Source organism: Podarcis muralis, chromosome 1 (assembly GCF_964188315.1).
Source record: "Podarcis muralis chromosome 1, rPodMur119.hap1.1, whole genome shotgun sequence".
NCBI classification, from domain to species: domain Eukaryota; kingdom Metazoa; phylum Chordata; class Lepidosauria; order Squamata; family Lacertidae; genus Podarcis; species Podarcis muralis.
In genome coordinates, this window is record NC_135655.1 from 76,547,181 (window position 1) to 76,569,833 (window position 22,653).

The 22,653-nt window shown below is 45.4% G+C and overlaps 1 protein-coding gene across 6 annotated transcripts; it reads left to right on the forward strand.

Moving 5' to 3' along the window:
- Positions 1–864: 864 nt before the first annotated feature.
- Positions 865–21,222, forward strand: PIDD1 (p53-induced death domain protein 1). 6 transcript variants are annotated; one of them, XM_077931728.1, is made up of 17 exons: positions 867–1,288; positions 1,509–1,611; positions 3,419–3,792; positions 5,696–6,109; positions 7,380–7,583; positions 9,475–9,532; positions 11,207–11,408; positions 12,485–12,613; positions 13,657–13,836; positions 14,284–14,431; positions 15,091–15,226; positions 16,319–16,469; positions 17,384–17,507; positions 18,204–18,322; positions 19,455–19,562; positions 19,825–20,030; positions 20,985–21,222. In XM_077931728.1, the coding sequence occupies exons 3-17, from the start codon at positions 3,528–3,530 to the stop codon at positions 21,220–21,222; spliced, it is 2,682 nt and encodes an 893-aa protein (XP_077787854.1). In that variant the 5' UTR covers positions 867–1,288; positions 1,509–1,611; positions 3,419–3,527. The 6 variants fall into 6 exon arrangements, with proteins under 6 accessions (XP_028590860.2, XP_077787854.1, XP_028590842.2 ...); XM_077931720.1 differs by having other exon boundaries at positions 868–1,288; positions 1,509–1,573; XM_028735009.2 differs by having other exon boundaries at positions 867–1,611.
- The last annotated feature ends 1,431 nt before the right edge of the window (positions 21,223–22,653 follow it).

Here is a 22,653-nt window from a genome sequence, read left to right on the forward strand (position 1 = left end):
AAAAAACCATATATCATAAAGACATCACAGACTCCACTGTGCCTCATTCCAAAAGGAAACACAATCTCTGAGGAAAGCACTTGGATTCCCTGGAATATCATACTGCTCAGAGATTGGGGTGGCATGTAACCGTATTATATGTAAGGGGGGGAAATACTACTTGGGTATTTCATTGTTATGTATACAATCCTGAAGTAGGCAGAAGTAGAGCAAGAACTAATAAATATTGATGAGGACTGAGGATAAAAGCCTCAGCGCCTAGGGCTTGCCGATCGAAAGGTCGGCGGTTCGAATCCCCGCGGCGGGGTGCGCACCCGTTGCTCGGTCCCAGCACCTGCCAACCTAGCAGTTCGAAAGCATGTCAAAGTGCAAGTAGATAAATAGGGACCGCTTTCTAGCGGGAAGGTAAACGGCGTTTCTGTGTGCGGCTCTGGCTCGCCAGAACAGCAATGTGACGCTGGCCACGTGACCCGGAAGTGTCTCTGGACAGCGCTGGCCCCTGGCCTCTTGAGTGAGATGGGCGCACAACCCCAGAGTCTGGCAAGACTGGCCCATACGGGCAGGGGTACCTTTACTGAGCATGCTCCATGGCCTCCATAAAATGTTGGGGTGTGTATGTGTAAAACTAGGGGAGACATGAAATGGTCTGCTTGAGCCCCTTACATCATAGTATATACTGGAGTATTACACGGTTGGCTGTCTAGCTAGCTAAACCCTAAATAGGAATACTCGTGTTTAAAGGGGTAGAATACGCGGCAAGATTTTGTCGCAGGTCCCGCTTGTTTCGGGGGGGGGGGGGGGCCGACCAGCCTAACGAGTTGCAAGAATCCGCAATGATCTACAAATCGCAATAGCAAAACTAGCCCTTAAGGATCGCGGCAGCGCGCATTTGTTAGGAAGGAACAGATCACAATGGACGCAGTTTCGCCGGGACGTACCCAGCAAGCCCAAGCCGTCGCTTTGCTCGCCGCCTCCGCGCTGGCCGAGGCGGGAAAGCGGGAATTTGTGCAAGAGGGCGGGAGGGATCAGCCTCCTTTAGGGGAAGGAGGGCCTGGGAGAATTAGGCTGTTGCTTCGGCGGCAATGTGCAAACAGCGGGGGACTGGAACTGCGCCGCAAGCCGTTAGGAGGTCGACCAGCAGACCCGAAGGCTACGATCCGGAGCGCGCTTACTTGCATTAGCAGTTGCCACTGAAATCAGCAGCCTTTACAAACTTTCCAGTAAGCACGGCGAGGATCGGAGTAGCCAAAAGCACCGGCAAAAGGGAAAATATGCTTGTCTGGCCCATGTAAGAACATTTTCTTGTCTGGAAAGCTGAGGAAAGGGCGGGCGTAAACAGGCCGGGTCGGGTGGCGCGTTTCGATTGAAACTTTTGTTTGGAAGCTCTTTTGCTTCTGCTGGGCTAGAGACCTCGGGCGATGTACGTCACTGCTTAATCCGGGCAATTTCTCTGCTGGTTATCTGAAAACTTCATGCAAAGCTTTTCTCTTCCTGCTCCGGGCACTAAGAAGCTGATCCCAAGTGCTGATACTCAGAAGCAAGCGCCACTGCGTTCAATGGGGTTCACTTCCTGGTGAGTTATATGTAGCGTCGCAGCACAAGGCTGCAACCGTAAGTTCCTTTCTTTGGCACGACTTTGCTCTGGAGTCTGTATTTTCAGTGCCGAGCTGTTTCTTGGGAAGCGTGTACTAATGACTAAAACCACCTTAGAGCCTTATTTCTCTTCACTGAAAAATCACAGTTAACCGTCCACCCTGCGCCCTAGCCCGGAATTAGGGGGAAAGACTTGACCTGAACTTCCTCCCTCCCGTTTTAGGAGCTAAGGACCAGGGTCCTTGGCTTCATCCTTTGGCCTGACACTCGCCACGCTTAGTTTTGCACCCTCTTGGGTAATAATGGCATTGCTGCAGATTAACGCAATTGTTGATGAATTATTTCCACGACTTTCTCCATACTATTTAATACTGTAATGAAATAAACATTATCTCTGTCCCTGTCATGTGCTTTAGAGATGGGGGACATGTGGCTCTCCTGTTGTTGCTGCACTACAACTCCCATAATCCCTGACCGCTAGCTGATGGAAGTTGGAGTCCTGCAACAACTGGAGGGCCACAGGTTCTGGAGAACAGCGTTTAAAGCAGCGAGATCCTACATAGTGCTCCCTAGATGGTTTGGACTGCAACTCTCATTATCCCCATCATTGACTCTCTCTGCTGACTGGGGCTGATGGGAATTGTAGTCTGCAATATTTGGCTACCACTGCTTTAAAGCATGTTGGGAAACAGAATAGACTGGAATAGTTGCATTAACACAGCTGCAAGAAATTGATTTCTAGAGGTGCCAGCATCTGTCCTTGAAAGATGCCATGCATATTGTAAGGGAAAGTTTCAACAGGTTCCACTTCTGTCATTGCAGTGCAGCTATCTGTTAATTTATCACTTCCACACTGCTAAATCAGGGGAATGATTGGTAGTATCTATCTATCTATCTATCTATCTATCTATCTATCTATCATCTATATGGTGGTGCAGTCACTCTGAGAGAGGACAGGTTGGGGTTTTTTTCAAATGGCCCTTTTGCCAAAGATCGGCTTTTTGAAGGTTGTAACAGTGCCTAATGAAAGAATAATAAGGATAAGTTACATTTGAAAAAGAAAACAAGGGGTCACGTGAAAAAAGCATTAGAGCTGTGCTGCTGTGCTGACTTGGGATCAAGTCCTATGGAACTCTGTGGGACTTGCTTCCGAGTAAATGTGCATAGGATTGTACTGTGTCAATCATGTGTTCATCATGGCATTTTTGAGTTGACTCCTCATCCACAGTTCCTAGGGAAACTGTGCCCAGATGTCAAGGATGAAAGTGCTCTAGCTTCCTATAGAAAGGTGGCATGTCATGCTGTTGTGAAGGAAGCTGCACCTGTTTTTAAAAAATCACATTTGCACAGCTGGTTATCTTTATCGGTTCCCCATGTGTAAAATGCCATGGAGATACCTGGCATTGCTGTGTGTTAGGGATGGGGATTTGGTACTCAAAGATCTTTAATTTTTCTATTACACTTTTCTTGCTATATTGCTTGCAAATATCTAATATTCTTTTATTAAGATGCATTTTTGTGGTTCTAAAGAGGAGGCAAAGAACTCTAATAGTACATGAAAGATGTACAGTATAAACTTCAAAATGCAATCAGTTTCCCCACATTGTCTTTCAAACGTCCATTCTTCCTTCCTAGTTTTATCAGCTTTGGGACCCGTTATATGCCTTAATATGGCACTTAAACAGCCCAGGTGGGAAGATGTTGTATTGCCCTCTTCTATGCTCAGTGCCTCAAGTACAGCTTCTGCTATTTCCTTCATCTGGGTGGATTTTGCGTGTGCACTGGTTCTTCAGCGTTTTGCTCCTCTCCCTCCATTTCTTCACAGGGGCTGCCTCTTTCCTCCATCTTCCAATTCAGTCCCTTGCGGTGGCACCGGTGCTCGTTTGGCTGGCAAGTCAAAACATGCGCAGCCCCTGGCAATGTGACACCAGAAGATGGCTGAGCTGCAGGAGCTTGGGGACCCTCTGGGGGAGGGTGCTTTGGAGGCCGAGGCACCTGCTAGTTCCTGCTTGGCTGGCAACAGGCTCAACTTAGACGTCTACCCAGAGGGCTGTCGCCTGTTCCTCAAGCTGTATGAGAAGAGAAGGGAAGAAGTGGAGCAGGTGGAATTCTTGAGGCTGAGCTGCAATGAGGAACTTATCACTTCCACACTAAGCACCATTCCGGTCCTGAAGGGCTTAAAATCCCTTGTACTCAAAGGTAAACTGCATGCTTCTTTTCTCTTTCTGTCTTTTGATCGACTGTTTCACTTTTTAATTTATATTTCTCCCATCTGTTTAGATTAGCTTTTAGGTTTCCTTCCCCGACCAAGCCCATCAAAATGACCTTAGGCCACTGTTTCTCACAAAGGCGCAAAATGGTCTGACTCTGCTGCAATCCTATGCATTTTCCCACCTCAGAAGTAAGTCCCACTGTGTTCAGTGGGGCTTACTTTCTGCCAGGAAAGTGCATGGTACAGTCAAAAACTTCAAACCTATGCACGCTTACCCAGGAATTGAGCATGGTGAGATTTACTTCTTAGGAAACCTGCAACGGGTGGGTCTGCACCCTCTCTAGGGAATGGGCCTGTTGTGTTTACTCAAATGTAAACCCACTCTTTTCAATAGGGCTTTCTCTTGTTGGAATGGACATGGGGCTTTCGTTATCTTCTGCTGAACAAAAGTCAGGTTTTACTACTGTATTCCTTCTGACATTTGGCTTGGAACAGACCTTGTTTCAACAGTGAATGAAACGAGACTGCTTTCTGATCTTTAGTTGTGAAATGGGGCTTGCAGAAGTGAAAAATGATGATGACAGTTCCATATCTGTCAAAATGCAGAAAGTGCCAAATTGGGACAGTAGCTTCCCTTCTTACTATGATTATATTACAGTAGAGATGATTTACTCTGTGTCTATGTAGCAACATGAAAAAGCTTTTGGAGAGATATTTACTCTGATTTTTATATGTTTCATTTAAGCTGAGGGAGTCCTTTTCTTCTTCCTGTGATTCTCTCTTCATCACCTACTTTTTATTCTCATGCCACCTTCCCATAAACGCAAAGCTCTGTCCTCTTGCTCGTGTTGGGAATGAAATGGGCAGGCGACAGAATTCTTCTATGTTGTGGGATTTTTAAAATACCCGTCAAAAGCACAGAAGGCAGGGGGTTCGTTGTTGTGCTGTTTGCCTTTGCCTTCCTCTGCCTAAGCCTAAGGGTCCCTACCCCCTAGCCATCTGTAACATGTGCACTACATTTGGCCTGAAGTCCTAACCATATTTACTCCAAAGTAAGTTCCATTGGAATCTGTGGGGCTTACTTCAGGGTATGCATACATAGGCTTGCATGGTTTTTTCAGAACAATAGGAAAAAGATCAGGCTGCAAATTGATAACCATGTTGAAATCGACAAAGCACGTTATATTGGCTAACACGTTTATGACAACACAAGCTTTTGTGGACTGGAGTCCACTCCATCAGATAACCTGTAAGGCATCACAAAATACGCCCCCCCCCACTTGTGGCAAACTATCTTGGCTACTCTTTGCCTTTTGAAATTGGTGTGGCACTCCCTTTAGGAATAAGCATGTGTGCCTAACTTTTGAACTGTTTTGATCTTTTTTTTGTTTCAAGTATCTACAGCAAAAACAGCAACTGTAGCTTTCATTGATGCAGCTAAATTAATACAGTTTCAGCTGGCCAACCTATTAAAAACCAAGGTTTCATTAGCACAGGTATTTATAATAACCAGTTTATACTGAATGTAAGCAACGGTAGCTGTGTGTGTCTCATGCGCAGCTGCAAGCTACCAATCTTGTTGCTTTATTATCATTGTTATATATTGGACTGAAAGCTAAGGGGCCAAAAAGGACACCTCTTTGTCAGTGTAGCATGTTCATCACTCCTGCTGTAGCCCTGAAAGCAAAAAATCCAGACCCACTTCCACTGACAGTTATCGGGTACCTGTAGTCCCTTCATGCCCCAAATCCTTCAAGCTTCTTGTATTTTCCAGTTATCTCTGTTCAGTCTTCCATATTGTTCCATTGGATAGCCATGTGCTTATATGAGGCTAGTTAACGGAGATCCTTTCAACGAGACTTTCTCTTCCTGCATTTTCCTGGCCTGCAGGTGGACACACCAGAGATGAAATTGGCACTCCCCAGAGAGGGTTGGTGGCATCATTGCCGCAAGAGCTGGGGGAGCTAAGCCACCTTGCTCATCTGGATCTGGGCTTCAACAGCTTCAGTGCTCTGCCTCCCTGCATCACCAAGCTGGGCAGTCTCAGGAGCCTCCTGGTGAGTCACAACAGCCTGCAGGGGCTGCCTGAGGACTTTGGCCAGCTCAGCAACCTCACTTTCTTCTCCGCCATGAAGAACCAGCTCCAAGGTCTGCCACAGAACATAGGGGAGCTGGCAGCACTAGAAACACTGGACCTCTCTGAAAATGCACTGGAATCGCTTCCCGAAGAGATTGGAAACCTGCAGAGTTGCACAGAGCTGGATCTCTCAGGGAACCGATTAACAGGAATCCCTAGCTCTCTTGGTAAGTTGTTCCCAAATGCAAGAGAAAGGGAGTAAATATTTTAAGATGCAATTTGAGACTAAACAAATTACGAGATTAAAGCTACGACACGTTCAGGGTCACATGGCATAGCTGCAGTTTTTCTGTGCAGTTGCTAGGAAGTAAGTCTCATTTAACTCAGCGGGGCTTACTTTCATAGAATGAGCTTAAATTAGGTCATTTTTGATGAAAGGGAATACAAAAAATGCAAATATTTAATGAAACATATATAGACCTCTTTTTAGTAGGTGTTCTCAAAGTGGTTTACGATACAACTTTTTAGGAAACCCAATAGTTAGAATCTAAAATATTTAAAGTTGTTAAGATTTGCAATGGGAAACCCAGTCAGATGGGCAAGGTATAAATAATACAATTATTGTTGTTGTTGTTGTTGTTGTTGTTGTTGTTGTTGTTGTTGTTGTTGTATTCAGCCTGAAGAAAGGCACAGTCTTTGCAGCAGCACTGTCACTTTACTGATAACCAGAGTCCTGACTAAACAGAAAAACTTTTCTGGCCCTGTTTCAGATTTGGTGAGTCTGCAGCTGGAGGGTGTTATATAGCTGCAGAGGGATCCACTACTACTAATGGTGGTACCCACATAATCAGGATGTAGGTGTAATATAGCACAAAGGGAAGGAACCTTTTTCAGGTTGAGGGCCATATTCCTCAATGGGCCACATTCCGGGGACCGCATGACAGTGGTGAGCAAGGCTAGAGGCAATGTGGGTAGAGCAAGTGATTTGACTCTTTGTACAGAAGGCTATGTTCTAGCCTTGCAAAAATCATAGGGATTTCACATGCACCTCCATACACACACCTCTTCACTATTGAGGTGAGCTACAATGCCAAGGGAATACTAGGATTAAGCCTGACTCCCTCTGACCTTTGCTAATTAGATTATTTATTACATTGTTTTCCTCAAATACCAGGCACGTTCCTTTTGGCTAGTACGAGAGCCTTTCTATGGTAAATGTTTATGGTATGAGTATGCTGTATAAATTTTATATCTATCTATCATCTATCTATATCATCTATCTATCTATCTATCTATCTATCTATCTATCTATCTGTGCATGTATGTATGCTTGAGGGCTGGTTTTTATTGTGGTGGAAGTAAGCAAGACCCCAAGTTCTTTTCTTTTTTGTTATAAGGGATTTGCAAATTGTGAATGGGGGAGAGTTGCTTGCATATAAGGATTTACAAAGTGTAGGCTGATCTCTCTCTCTTTCCCACTCCTGCTCTGACTTGCAGGCAATTTGCAGTCTCTGCGGCAGCTACATCTTCACAGCAATCTTCTGGTGACAGTTCCTGCATCCCTGGCCGGCCTTCCCAACTTGTCCAGGCTTGATCTGCAAAACAATAGGCTGCGCAGCATCCCCCCAGAGATCCAGAGCCTCCCCTTTGTGCATCTCCGTGGTAATCCTCTAGGAGAGCCAGAGGTGCCGCTGCAACCAGGTTAATTGCTTTTCTTCTGTCTGATTTGTTCAACAGCTGCTCTAACTGGAGACAGTCAGAAGCTGCCGTGTGATCTGCGTGGCTGGTGCAGAAGGCAGCTCTGTGGTTGTTTTTTGTGAGATGTGTGTAGACACATCTGAAATTGCAGCCCTTACAATATGAAGGACTGGTTGAAAGACCGACTGGTTGGTTTTCACAGGCAGCTGAGCCCCCTTCAGTCATTCCTCTCCATCCCATCAAAATTGCCTGGACAGAAAAAGCTGGGCTTTTTCTTTAAGCTCTGCTGCTGCTGCTGCTGCTGCTGTGTCCTCTCCTGGCCCTTTCCCCACCATCCAGGGAGCCTGCCCTATGAGTATAGGCTCCTCATGTGACCCAGATCCAGGGCTTTTTTTCAGCCGGAACTCACTGGAGCTCAGTTCTGGCACCTCTCAGCTGGGAGCCATTGCCATTCTAAGAGAACAAGGGAGGCACTCATGGTGAGTTCTGGCACCTCTTTTTCTAGAAAAACAGCACTGCCCAGAAGTACATGTGAACAGGGAGTAAATCATGTGGGGAGCGCATTTGCCTACAGCATGCTTCCTTCTTCAGACCTTCCCATCCAATGCATGGGGAGCGAGGGTTGAGGGGGGCAGCAAGCTTGGCCCTGCTCCTCCCCTCACATTACTGCGACTGCAAGAGGGCACATAATCTGAAGTGGACTCAGATTCAGCTCAAAATGAGGCACTGCTGAAAGCAAGAGAAGGCTGCTAAGAAGGGTGGGCAGACCTTAAAGCCAAAAGAGAGACCAATTTGAATGCAAATTGCCTTAAAGCTTCCTGGGTGTTTCTCCCAGGCACTCTAAAGCCAGGTTTGTGGTGGGTGACTTTGAAGCAAACGGGTTGATTTGCTTGGTGACTTTACTTACAGTCACTGATAAATGAAAATTGCCATTACCCTTAGACAGGCGTTGCTTGTGAATGTCACTTTCTCATAGAGCAGGGGTCACCAATCTGGTGCCCCCAAAGACTTTCATGGGTACTTCAGGGCAGATGTCCCAGTCTCTGAGCTTTCATGTTGAAAAAGGGAAGTCAGTCTGTAGCCCTCTTAGAAACAAAGTTGTGAGGTAAAATGTGCAGGTGCCTTCCAAGCAACATCTGTGGCATGCGAGTGAATCTGGTGTGGCCACTTTGTATATGTTCCTGGTTCTGAGGGGTGCTCCCTATTGCTATAGACAGCAGCCACATCTCTCTCTGTGTGTAAGTAAAATCTATATAGCAATGACAACGTCTGTAATCATGACCAGCAGAACATAGCTGTCTTCCCGTTGGTTAGCATAAAGGTGTCAGGGGTGGCTGCCTCTCTAATTTTGTGTTGTGCATTGCAGCCATTTTGTGTTATGCCCTGCTCTGCCAACAGCTATTTTGTGACTCTCTCAACATTTGAAATGTGCCCACCGATCCATAAATGTTAGTGACCCTGTCATAGGTTTTATTTTGAAATTCTGGTGGGAGTCATAGAAATCATGGTTAATATTCAAGTGGTGAAATATCTGGGGCTGGCCCTGTGGGAACAAGGCATCAACAACAACAATTTTATTATTTATACCCCGCCCATCTGGCTGGATTTCCCCAGCCACTCTGGGCAGCTTCTATCACATATAAAAACATAATAAAATATTTGACTAAACCATTTGTCTTCAGTGGGTGGAGCAGGACCCACCACTGGTTTGTGAGCTGATCAAAGGGGAGTCACAACAGTAGCCCTCCCACCATACAAATATATGATAAAGAATTGAGGCCCAAGTGCATGTTTTTGGTTTGAAAAAGTTGAAGACTACTATACTCATTCCTACAGAAGCACTTAACACGTTCTGTTTATATCCATGTAAACTTTGTTTTCTGACTTGTTGCAGACTCAAACTCAAAGCCAGAAAAATTACAAAGACTATTCCTTGAAGCTGGTGAGGATAGGTATTTCACATACTTTTTTTGGCCGGTGTCTTTCTGTACTATCATCATGTCAGTGTATCTTCCCGATTCACTTTTGGCATAATATTCTCCTTGCTTCCCATGGCTCCTGGGAGGGAGGGATATACATCTAATACTAATAATAATCAATTGTACTGTGATGCCTTGTTCAGTTGTTGAAGAAGGGGTAGTTTCTGTGGGTTAATCATCCCCGTTTTTACAAATGAGCCAAGTAGGATTTCTAAAAAGAAACTGGTTGCAAGTTAACTATCAGTGGCAAACTCATTGAAGGGAGCAGGGCTGTTACCACCAAGTAACATCTCCAAGCAGCGCTCAGGGACATGGGTTCTGGGGTTCCTGTTTCCTCTGGGACTCTTGAGTGTGGAACAGCGGCCACTGTATTTGCTGCTGTTGGTCATTCTGCAGTTGGAGTGCCATCACTGTTTTAATCTTTGGGATGTTAAGATTGCTACTAGTCCAGTAATAATAATAATAAATTTTATTTATACCCCGCCCTCCGCGGCCAGAGCCAGGCTCAGGGCAGTTAACACCAATAAAATTTCAGTAAAAACATAATAAGAAAAAAGAAAAATAATTTTTTTAATAAAAAAAATACAGGTTAAAATGCAGCCTCATTTTAAAAGTCAAAACCATAAGGGGAGGGAAACATAAAGGTCAGACTGAGTAGTAGCAATCATCACCAGATAAGCCTAGAGGGGGCTCATACATCCAGGGGCCAATGGCCCCCTCATTCCTGGAGCCTGCAAGTGGGACCTCTGCATACCAGCCCTGAAAGAGGAAAAAAGCAAGGAAAATATCTGAGAATAGCAGGGATAGGCTTAGTTTTAGTTTCTTATTTTACTTTGGCACTCTTATATCCCACCCATCAACTTTGCGGAAACACAGAGTGGCTAACAATATGCCATATCAAGAAAAAATTACATCAAGTAGCAGTGTTGGGAAAATGTTTTCACCTTGTGCCCAACTGAGGCCAATGTGGGGAGACAATCAAATGCCATTTGGGAGGGGGTGTCATAATTAGCTGCGAGGGGGCACCACCAAAAATGCCCTGTCTTCTATCGTTGCACACCCAGCAGAAGCTAAAGTTGGAATAACAAACAGCTGATCCCCAGCAAATCTTCATAGATGGGTAAGGCTTAGGCAGTACTGGAGGAAGTGCTCTCCTGGGTACTTGGATCCCAAGTTGTTTAGGGCTTGTATTGGGTCTGGAATGTCACAAGTCACAAGTGTAAGGGATTTGAGGACCAGAGTAAAGTGATTCCACCCCCCCCCCCCAATAACAGCCAAGTAGTTGCAAGTTCCAAACTCTGCACTCAGACATGGCTAGGAACAGCCATATCTGATAGTCATTCAGTTATCCTCCAAATATTCTAGAAATGGAACCCAGGTGCTGTTGAAGGTGATGAGACTATCTGTTCCTTTGGAGCAAGTATCCAAAACTCAGTTACCACCATCAGGGTCGCAGGGAGAGCAGGGAAGCCCATGGGATTGGAGTGATCTGGAGTCTGGATGCAGCTAAGCGAAACACAGTGTAGTCAAGCCTTAGAACTGTATCTAGAATTCTGACAGTCTATAGATATTTATAACTCAGAACTTTGGAGTAAAGAGGACTGTAACGTTGTAGAAACATCCGTGCTTCTCTTTGTATCTTCTAAGCTTTACTGTGACTCCTGAAGGCTGCAGAGTTTTCCTAGCTTGTGGTGTCCAGTTTTGCTTCCCCTTGGGTGCCACCACCACTTCAGTAAATATCCACTTCCAAAAGCACTCCCCTGACCCCCAGTGGGTCAAGCTGAAGGACCATGACATCCTGCTGAGTGAAGTCCTGGAGCTGCAGCCTCATGGGATTCATTTCCAGAAGGTAAGAAGAGCTCATGAAGTCATAAAGGAGTTTAGGCTAGAACTGCGCTAATTCCCCCAAATCTTTCAGCTTGGGCGTGGGAGAAAAGAAGAAGAAGAAAAATATTGGTCTGCCAAAAAAAGTAGCCACTGAGAACCCTGTGTGCTAAATGTGATAATGGCTGGGTTGCTTACAAACCACCCTTTGTGGCATTTAGGCTGCTGCCAATGAGGTTTGGCTTAATAAAATGCGAGTTCCATCAGGAAAAATGCCCCAGGACAACCATTCTGCTTGTGAGATATGTAGAATGTGGGAATAAGATAAACAGAGTTCTAGTTTGGGTAGGACCTCTCCTTTTTTAGAAAACAGTGGCTGAAAAGGTATTTAATAATATAATCCCTCCTTTTTGCAATATGTTTTAAGAATAGTAAAACAATTAAGCACATTATAAAACCCACACAGATTTGCATGCAAATATTATGAAACAACCAGGAATTCAAATAAATAAATAAATAAATCGCAATTAGCCATTACATGTTATTCATTTACTTAGATTGAAGGCTGAGGGTGACAGATTATAGGCACTAAAAATGAATTGCACTAAATAAATGTCATAAAAGTTCCCATCTCTCTGGCTGTTTAGCCCTGGCCTCCGAAACCCAGCAATGGTGTTCTTGCATGTTGTATGCATTGCACCTTCTGTGCTTTGCAATCACTGTTGCATGCAGCATCCCCAGTTAAAGAACCAGTGCAGGTCTGAAGGTTGGCTGGAAGTGTATAGAAGTTCTTTTTCGGTTCACAATGCAATAAAACCAATTTCTTACTACTAGCATGTCTGTGAGCTATGTGGGAACTGCTGCGTTTTCCCCAATCTTGACGCTGTAATATGCAACCGTCTATGCTGTTGCCTTCTCTGCTTCCTCTTTATGAGGTACAGCGGAAATGAGACACACTAACAACCTTTGCTTGCTCTCCACGTCCTCCCCAATGGCTGTCTGCTCCTGAGGTCCTTCTCTTGCTCCCTGGAGTTATGGAGAAGTTTCCTTCTCGGTGGTTAACTCATGGAAACTGTCTTGTTCTGTCTTGCGTTCTTCAAGGAGGTGCTGATCTGGCTGCCATATGCCTCCACGCAGTACCTGCACGACCGTGAGATTGTAATTCGAACCTTCAGTGGGCAAAATTGGAGTGACTTGAGAACCAGAGTGGAATGGAAAGAAAAGCCAAAGGTAGGCCGCGAAGCACAACGTGTTGTAAAACATGCCAGTTACCTCACTTCTCAGCGAGTTCTTCCTTGCATCAGTTGGGTGCCATATTGAATTCCTGCTGGAAGCTTGGAGGGAGGACTGAGCTGTAATCTGCAGCTGCTTTCTCTTCAGTTTTGCCATGTGTTTCCCCTAGAGATTGTAATACACAACACCCAGTTCATTAACTCATTAAGGTCCTGCACCTAGGCATGCTAAGTAAGTCTTATACTTGGTTTTATTTGCAACCGAGATGTGTGGCCTTTCACAAAGAGCCAGCATAGTGTTGTGGTTAGGGAGGGGAGACCCAGGTTCAAATCCCCACTCGTTGGTGAAGCTCAGTAGGGGCCAGTCACTGTCTTCTAAACCTGACCTACATGACAAGATTATTGTGAGGATCAATTGGATAGGGCAACAATCATGTGTACCACTTTGAGCTCTTTGGAGGAAAGGTTGGTTATATGTGTAGTACCGTTAGGAATTGCATTCTCATTTGTTGGCCTGTCTGTTCTGTGTACTGCTGTGTACTGTTCTGTGAGAGAGCTTTTAAGGGAAAGTTCCGTAAGTTAGTAGGTCTGTCAAACACAAATTGGACAAATTCAGATGTGATGATTATGAATGATCAACATGCTTGAGCTAGTTATTTCTGTGAGTCAGCTAGCTGTTTCATCATCTGAACCAGCACGCCCAGATTACAGAGGAGATGTCCTAGTTTTCTTAAAACCAGAGTTTCTCGGTTTGAATGCCACAGGGAACTCTGGTATAAGAAAGCAGGAAGTCTCTTCTGAAGCTGGGTGTGTGAGATAAGGATGAAGGAGCACACTCAAGCTTGTTGCTCATTATTTACAGCCCAACAGGCTATGACCTGTTGTTGGAAGTGGCCCTGTTACATTTGAGGCAGGCCAGTTCGTGGATATTTGTAAGGCTGGTATAAGACCTGCGTTCATTTTCAGTGCCTGGTTCCCTCTGTTTAAAGTATTGTTGCATGTTACAATGGTGCCTGTCTGTCCTTCCACACCCTCTAACAGAAGCATGTGGCCTGCTGCAGCGTCCCTCACTTCTCTTGGTTCTTGGTTGTCTCTCGACTTGTGGAGAATGAATGCAGAGTCCCTCAAGAGGGAGCCTTGCTTTTTTCAACTGTCGATCCCAATATCAAAGTGACCTTTCCCCCTGGCGTGACTGAGGAGACGAGGACAGTGAAGCTCCAGGTAAGCCTCTGCCCAGGAAGCCTAAAGAGTCCAGAAATGTATTCAAAGATTGGAGATTTAATTTTTTTAAAGTCCTATTCCAGTCAGGTTGCACAGTTTAGGTCATGAGTGCCTTAATGTTGCCCTGGTGTTATAAAATCAAAAAGAAAGAATTTTGGAAGCTCCTATTTGACTTATACAGTCACTGCTTAAATAATTCCTTTTAGGATTAAAACTATTGACACCTGTGGCTGGAATCCAAAAGAGCTTTCCCAATATTGCTTCTGAGTGCAGCCTTTTCCACGGTGTTAGATCCCTCTTTGGTGGGACCCTTCACTTTCAGGACCATTTTTTCAAGACATTGATAGCTGCTGTGGGAAGCGGAGCCTACGAAGTCCATTGCTTGTGTAGGAAACCCCCACACTACCTGATGGAGCCTATCCCCCCCCCTTTTTTTTAAATGTTCAGGTGCTGCCTGTGTCTTCAGAGGACCTACAGGAGATCACAAATGATCCTGAGACGGTTGCTAGCCCCCTCCTCTGCCTCTCCCAGAATTCCAGCATCGACTTCCTTCAGCCTGTAAAAATTCAGCTCCCTCTGCCCCCAGGAGTCACAGGTAGGTTTGATCTAGAAATTCCCTCAGCAGAAGGGTTTTGACAGAACTGTTAATGCTTCCTTAGAATTACCACACCTGAATTTCACAGGCTAGTTAAGTTTGCAGAATGTTGGTACAATTAAATGCGCTTTCAAGCTGGACAGTTAATCTTCTGTTGAGGAAATTGGTTGTGCAAGTATAGTGCACTATAGCACACTGAACTGCAAGGTGCTCTTGTTTATTCTGGGCCACGCCGCCCCAGTCATTTCACAATTTCACATGTTCCATTGATAATCCAGTGCCGAAGGCCTTCTGGCGGTTCCCTCATAGCGAGAAGTGAGGTTACTGGGAACCAGACAGAGGGCCTTCTCGGTAGTGGCACCCGCCCTGTGGAACGCCCTCCCTTCAGATGTGAAGGAAATAAGTAGCTATCTTATCTTTAAAAGACATCTGAAGGCAGCCCTGTTTAGGGAAGTTTTTAATATTTAATGCTGTATTGTTTTTAACCCTCGATTAGAAGCCGCCCAGAGTGGCTGGGGAAACTCAGACAGATGGGCGGGGTATAAATAATCAATTATTATTATAATAATGGGAGCAAAACCTCATCTATCCTGATGACGCACTGAATATAGTTTGTCCTCAAGGTCTGTAGATAACAGCATATTTTCTTTGGTCCACAGGTCTGACCCTGGATCGCTCCAGGGTGCATCTGCTGCACAGTGACTGGAATGCTCAGAACTGGAATGACATCACCAGTCAGGTGGTGCTGGAGTTCACCCACCTCTATGCTTTGTTTGAAGTCACACACTTCTCCTGGTGAGTTGACCCAGGAAGAGTAAGGTCCCTCTCTTTCTCTAAGGCACACTTCATACATCTTCCTGGGCCAGCAAGAAGAGAAAGTTCTATCCCTTCCTGCCCTCCACATACATTATATATAACGTAAGAACTGGGAGCTCCACAAAGAAGAGACCATATTCATCCAGTTGTTTCCTCTTTCCTCTGAACAAGGGGTGGGAGTGGGCAATCAACAGTAAGATAACTGTTGAGTATTCTTTATTAAATGGTCATCGGTTCCTGCTTCTCCACCAGGCAAGAAGGATTATATGAGCCAGGCTGCAGATCTGATTCTGGTTCTTACTGATTTCCTGAAGTGTATACTTGAACGTAGTCCAACTCAGGCTATTTGTGTCTGTCTAGAACATTTAGCAAAGAATACAGACACAGAGGAATGCAATCTTATAGGTACCAGGTGTGCTGGACAAAATTTATAGTGTCATAATGGCTTGTCCATGTTGCTGATTCACTCAGACATGGAGAATGTGAGTTGATCACATGAAGGCTGGCTTGTATCTGCAGGGAAGCAGTTGTGCTGATGCCTCATGCTTCACAGTAAACTCAAATGCACCGTGGCACTTGATCAGTCTGCTTTTAGATGCTTTGCTGCGGAATAGTAGATACTGGGATTGAGTTCAGAGTTTTGCTCAGGGTGAAGAAATTGCATATGCATTTCATCATGAACACCGATCAGCCCAGGCACATTCAACTCATCACGCTAAGTATTGTCTCTGAGTTGTACCTTGTAGAATGATCATGTTTTGTTTTGTATGTGTATTCAATAATGAGATTCACAGCTTCTTCTTTTTCCTCAATCACACATCATTTCCTTGCTTTTGGCAGGTATTTAAATAGCTGAATCAGATTGCCCCTACTGGGGTGGGGGTGTTTTCTGTGTCATCTGTGCAGTTTTCCTTTGACATAGAAGTGCACTTGCACACCTCCATATGTTTCTTCTCACATAGAGAAACAGAACTTTGCACTCATGCCACCCCCATTTGCAATATATGTGCTCACAAGTGAAAAAAGCAAACAAATCAAAATGATTTTGCAAATCCCCACTCTTTCCCCCAGGTACTGGTTGTGGTGCACCACCAAGACCTATATCGGTGGCTTTGCCAAATATGTCTATAAAAGGTTGCGCATGTACCAGGTGAACTTCATAGCTCTGCAGAGGAAGAAAGATCCTGAGCAAGTCTTGCTTCAGTGTGTCCCAAAGCACAAGGTAAATTGTTCACTGTCCCGGTTTCATGTGTGTACATGTGCATGCGGTAGTGCCCATCCGCTTGTGATCTGCAAGCATGAAATGCAGCCAAGAACATATCTATGTTTAGAGCAACTTGTAACCTACCAGACTAAACACAGCCCTCTGGTCACCAGGGGATCAGTAAGCCGCCTGCTGTTGCTCTCTTCCTGGATTGCAAAAAAGAGAGGAGGGCACAAATTGTTCAGGGCTGGAGCAGAAGCTGTGCTCACTAGCATGAGCTATATAATGCACGAAATCCAGAGAGATCTTTCTGGGTTTGAAGTGGGGTGGGTGGGAACCAGCTGGTTGTGAGTAGAGCCTTCTCCTATGAATACTTGAGATTGGCTTTGTGCGTGATTTTATGATGGGCTTTAGTTGAAGTAAGAGCAGCAAGCATGGCGAGAGCAGGAAACATTGGCTACTGCAAGCTATGGTTTGTTGCAACAGGGTGAACAAGCCCAGCTTAGGTGGTCAGCTTGGCATGAGTCCTCATAATAGGGGTAACAGAAGCAAAGAAAGCAGCAAGAATGGCTGGGGTAGTGCAGCAGAAGCTACCCTTTCAACACTGGGTGTCACTGCCATTTGCAAAGGATGGTTGTGGCAGGGTGGCAGTGAGTTCAGGGTTTTATGGATGCACTAGTGCGCCCAGTCTGGTACCCCTGCTGGTGTGCCCACGCAGTCCAGACCTTGCTACTGGCCTGGCAAGTGGCAGCAGCCCTAGGGTCAGGAGGGTGGTTCTGCAGCACCGCACCAGCTGCTCTTGCATTTATGAAGTTTCTCCCTTGGAAACCCTCATCCTCCCATTGAAACTGCACAAAGAGTAATGAAATGAATTGGCCCTGTGAACCCCCAAGATCTATTTTTTAAAAAATCTCTTCCTGGATGTCTTGTAGGTTGATCCTGTTTTGAAAAGGCTCCACGACAGATACCGAGGCCCAGAGCCATCAGACATGGTAGAGATGGTTGAAGGGGAGCAGTTCTTTGCAGCCTTTGAACGAGGCATCAGCATTGATGCAGGTAAAGTGCAGCAGAGCCCGCTTGTGTAAATACCCCTGAAGAACAAAGGGACTTGGCCCTTGCCCGCCATCCTCAAATCTGTTGACCCAAAGGGGTCTTCTGAAAGGAGGAGGCTTTTTCAGGGCTCAGAAGTGATTGTGCAGCCACAAGCTTAAGTCAGACTTGCAAATAACCTACAACTCATACCAGCTTGCACTTAAAAAAAACCCCATGCCTTCTAAAAGAGTAATAGCAGTACCTTTTGATTTTTGTGCTGGCCACTGAATAGGGGAAGCCCCCTCCTTGGCAAGCATTGAGATGCTAATGTAAGATAAGACACCATGTTTTCCTGGCCCTTTGCCTGTCAAAAGGGGTCTGCAGCAAGGGCTGTGGTGTCTGCTCAGCAGGTGATATTCTCTTGCATTGGGCCATAGTGGATGGTGGGAAATCTCCCAAACCAGTCAGTGAAGACAGATCATCTATCAGCGAGTATGTCCATGCAAAACCATTGATTTTCTCATTTTCACCGGCCAATTAATGATGCAGAATCAGTGGGGGGAACTGGATTATCCCAGATCCTCATCTTGCCCCCACACCCCGACAGACCAATTTTGACAGGTGGGCAGGACCCTATTTGTCTTCTTGCCTCTTGATTTTTAGCCTTTTACAGCACTGTGGCTTGATGCAAACTGATGCTTTGCCTCCAACTTAACTCAGACCGCCCAGACTGCACTGACGGAAGGATTTCGTTCAACTTTTTCTCTCACTTGAAAAACGTGAAGGAAGTCTACATCACCTCTGAAGTGGACAGGAAAAGCAAATCTGTGAAAGGGCAGGTACATCAGTTTCTCCTTCTTGGCCCCAGCAAGGTTTCCCATGATATATTCATTTATAATACACATCTTAATAAATGGACACATCTCTCATTAACAAATGTATTCCTTTTCCTCATTGTTCTCGTTCCTAATCATGTGCCAGTTCATAAACAGGGTTACTTCTCTTCTCAGAGTCCATGGCCACGATCCAAAACATGAGTGTGCTTAAACCCTGCTGAAACTAATCAGAGTTAATTGCTCCAGTCCCACGTATTTCTCTGGATTGCACTCATATGTTTGTGAAAGGTGCAGAATCCAGTCCCTAGCCCAGAATCTCAATTTTTTAAAAATGCAAAATGTTATAGAGATAAATTTCAAAACATGCAAGCCCTATTTGCAAAAGGCTTCAGTGACTGATGGGGTCCAGGTAGGGTCTCCTGCCTAGGCTCGCCAAAACGCCTTCACTTTTCCAAGCATCAAAGCTGTTATAAAACCTCAAATCTTGGTGCCAAAATAAACCATGCAAATTTAGCTAGCTATATTTTCCAAGAAAGCTCTCTTAAGCAAGCTGAGAGATCATAAATTTTAGTACGTGTTGTGTAACTTGTTCCAAATAAGATCATAGGCATAAATTATATTTAGTTTCATCATTTTGTGCCTGGATAGGAACATAATCTTCTCTGGCATACAAATTCAATGGTTTTGGTGGGGGAGAGGAGGGCAAGTGGGGAAGATGCCAACTCTGGCTTACTGACTTCGAAGAACATAGCATGAATCCTCTGTAATCAGTGGAGGATGCACTTTATTGCCCTTAATATCTGTGCTAGGAGGAACAAGGGGAAATGGTGGAAGGACCCTGAGGGACAGGCAGGGAAGTAAAGATCACCCAAGGTGAGAGACTGGGAAAAGAGAGGAGAGTTCCCAGGCGTTGTTTTCTGTGGCTGGCTGGGATTAAGAGTTACTTCGGATAGAGGGAAGATTCTGTATTTGTGCACCGTTTTTGTATTTTAAATGTCCTGCTGCTGATTTTCTCCTCCCTTATTTTTGTTATGCTGCAGCGGTTAAGAGAATCTGTATTGTATGTGGGTCTGTAGTTTACAATGTGTTTCCTATTATTATAATAGCATTTTTGTAACTTTTTTCATCTTTTAAGGTTTCCTTTTACCGAGGTGCTGTTCCAGAGGACATTCCTGAAGAGGTTACCAAGAGGAGGAAAGGCCCTGATTCCCATTGGCTAGCCACCTTGCCAATCAGGCTACCCGTAAGTTGCCTAAGATCCCTGGTTCAGTCCCCAACATCTCCACATAGGGCTGAAAATGTCTCTTGTCTGAAGCCCTGGAGAGCCACTGCCAGTCAATGGAGACAGCACTGAAGTAGATGGATCAATGGTTTGACTCAATATATAGTAGCTTTCTGTGTTCCTAAGTGGAGAGATAATTGTGGCAGGTTGGATTGCTGTGTTGCTAGTTTTTCTTGGCCCATGAATAATAGACATATGTGGTTTTTTTATTCTGTTTTGGCAGAAACTGAAAACCCAGGGGAAGGAGCAGCCTACAACCCCAAATGGCTTTTCTCTCCCCCCTCTGAATTTGGGGAATGCTGAAACTGGCTACTTGACCCAGGCCAACCTACTTGCCATTGCTGGGCGTGTTGGAGCTGATTGGCCAACGATTGGCTTAAACCTGGGTTTGTCTTACCAGGAGGTAGAGCAGATACGATACAATTACAGGTGAGTGAGGCTGAATCTAGCCCTAAGGTGGCAAAAACACTGCCAAAACAGCCAAATAATGATGGAGCAGGCTCAGTAGTTGCAGAATATTGAGCATCAGTTGAGAAAGAAATATGAAACACTAATTATTTTGACCGGAAGGCAGGGAGTCCTTGAGCTCCTTACCACATAATATAACAGGAATGGGAAACTCCAGATGTTGGTGGTATTCAGCTCCAGCCAGTACAGCCAGTGGTCAGAAATTCAGGAAGTTGTTGTGTAGCAACATCTGAAGAACTTTGCTAGCATGTAGCAACAGCCTAGAGGGGAGGGTGTGACTGGCTGGCACCCTGAACAAGAGCACTCCAACACTTGGTAGCAGGTCTTAGGTGCTTCTCATTTTTTTCTTGCAGAAGTTGTTTTGTCTCCCTCTCTCCAAACCTCAGAGAATGACTGGAAAACGAAAGCTGGGATTTGCAAAATTTTGGGGTGGCTGGCAATAGATGGGTGGAGGCCAGGACAGAAAGAAATGAGGGGCTGGAACTTCTGATGAGTGCAAAATCCAAAACCAGAATCCTTCTGGTCTTTAGACAATTATAGAAAATGTCAGTGAGCTCCCATGTCCCCTCCTCTCTCCCTGCCCCATAAGGACTGAAGCTTGTTTTTAAAACACGTGTGATTTCTCAGGTGCTGCTAAATTAGGCAGAAGAACCTGCAGCTTTGATCATGCAGACCTTTCTGTTTCCATGTCCCCTGCTCTACGAAGGCAGTTGGTAGGCTTCTGGAGAAGTGGTTGGGTTGCTGCCTAATCTGAATTTTATTTTTCCAACGGTTGCTAATGAAACATGTCTTAGGATTTTATTGTTTTATGCTTTGTGTGTTTCGAACTATTGCTTCCTGGAGCAAATGAAAAGGCATATTGTAAATATTTCAATGAGACTCACCATTGTGTTCTGTTCCATCTGTATTTTTCAGAGACGACCTCGGTGCTCAGGTTCTGCATATGCTCTTCTCCTGGGCTCAGCAAAATGAAAAACACCCCGACTGTGTCGACAAGCTGATCAGCGCCATGAAGGAGAGCGGCCGCCAAGACATAGCTGATGAGATCACAGCCATCATTGCGCTGGGAAGGGAAAAGTACAGGGAGTCCATCAGGAGAGTGGGTCTAGACCAGGAGAGCAGCACCGAAGACTCTGCCATTGCCATGGTGTAGCTGCCAGCAAGAGGCCTCCATTGCCTTGCTGTGGCTTGCATTGGGCAGGCAGGAACCAGGCAAAGGACTGGCAGTGGATCCGTGAAGGAGCTGAGGCTGAGGACTGTTGACAACATGCATCTAGCCCCAAGTACCAATGCTTGGTGATGTTCTCAGCCAGGGCTGCTAGAATGAGAATGACCTGCCGAACATTAATGACGCAGAGACATGCTGAGCCCTAAATGTTGCCAGTTTGGTGACTTATTTATTTCATGTCCACCCCTACAAGGGGGGAAAACCATCTGTGATCTGTTGTTAAATTCAAGATGGTTTCTGTGGGTGTCACCATGCCCTCAGGCACCCTCCTTGGTTCTTGGCAAGGCCTCCCCCCCCCTCCTAAATTGCATTCCGATTCTTCCATGGGGCTCAGCTATCTGGAAAACAGACGCTACCTCCCTCTTAGCACTCCCCCACCTTGTATGCTTGTGGGCCCCACAATGGGGTGCTTGGCCTACTTTTTTGCTTGGCCAATAGTTTGGTGTGTGTGTTGCCTGCTTTTTTGGGTTGGATGTTGCCTACTTTGTCTCCAATTTTGTTTTTTTTGGGTTGCAATTGGTATTTTGCCTCATGTTTTGAGGGGGAGGTTTCCTGAGCATTGGCAGTTTTTCTTCTGTGGAATGGGTATTTTGTGGAACCTGTAGAAGAAATTCCACGTAGTCCTAAGAAGCTTGTTCTCTCAGCACAAGTGCTTCCTCTTGCCTGATGGGATCTCCTCTCTCCTCCCCTATCTGCTGTTCTGGGGATTCTCCTTACCCAATTGGGAGGGGGCATGGGGAAGGGGAGGAAAGCCTCATTGTGCTAACAGAAGGCCTTGTGTGGGCTTCTGGGAGCAGGACCAGTTAGTTAAATCTGGCATCATGACATTTTCTTAGACTTCCAAATGCACCCCTTGGCTCCAGAAAGGTTGGAAGGCCTTGCTCAGAGGAGATTATCTTGTATTCCCCCCAACATACATGGCTTTAGATTTTATTTTAATAACTGAAGGATAATTGGATTTGGGAGTGGGAACCAGGAAAAGTGACATGTGCCTGCTATCTGCTATCTGCTATCTGCTATCAGACTTTACATCTGGTTCACTTGGGGAAGGACTCTGGGCCTACTACTTACACTCTCAGTTGGGGGAACTGTTGCTATGCCTTGTTATTAACTGCCAGTTTCTTCTGGTCTCGGCTGCTATCTCTCAACCTAGCCTACCTCACAGGATTGTTGTGAGGATGAAATGCAAAAGCATTGAGCTCCTTGGAGGAAAAAGGCAGGACACAAATGAAATAAAAACAAAATTCAAACCTACACATTGTCACTGGTCGTAAGTGTGGGATGCATAGCTGTGTGAGGAAGATAGGTTTCAGCAACCCTCACCTCTCAGTACCTATGCCCTCTGGACCTTCAGGG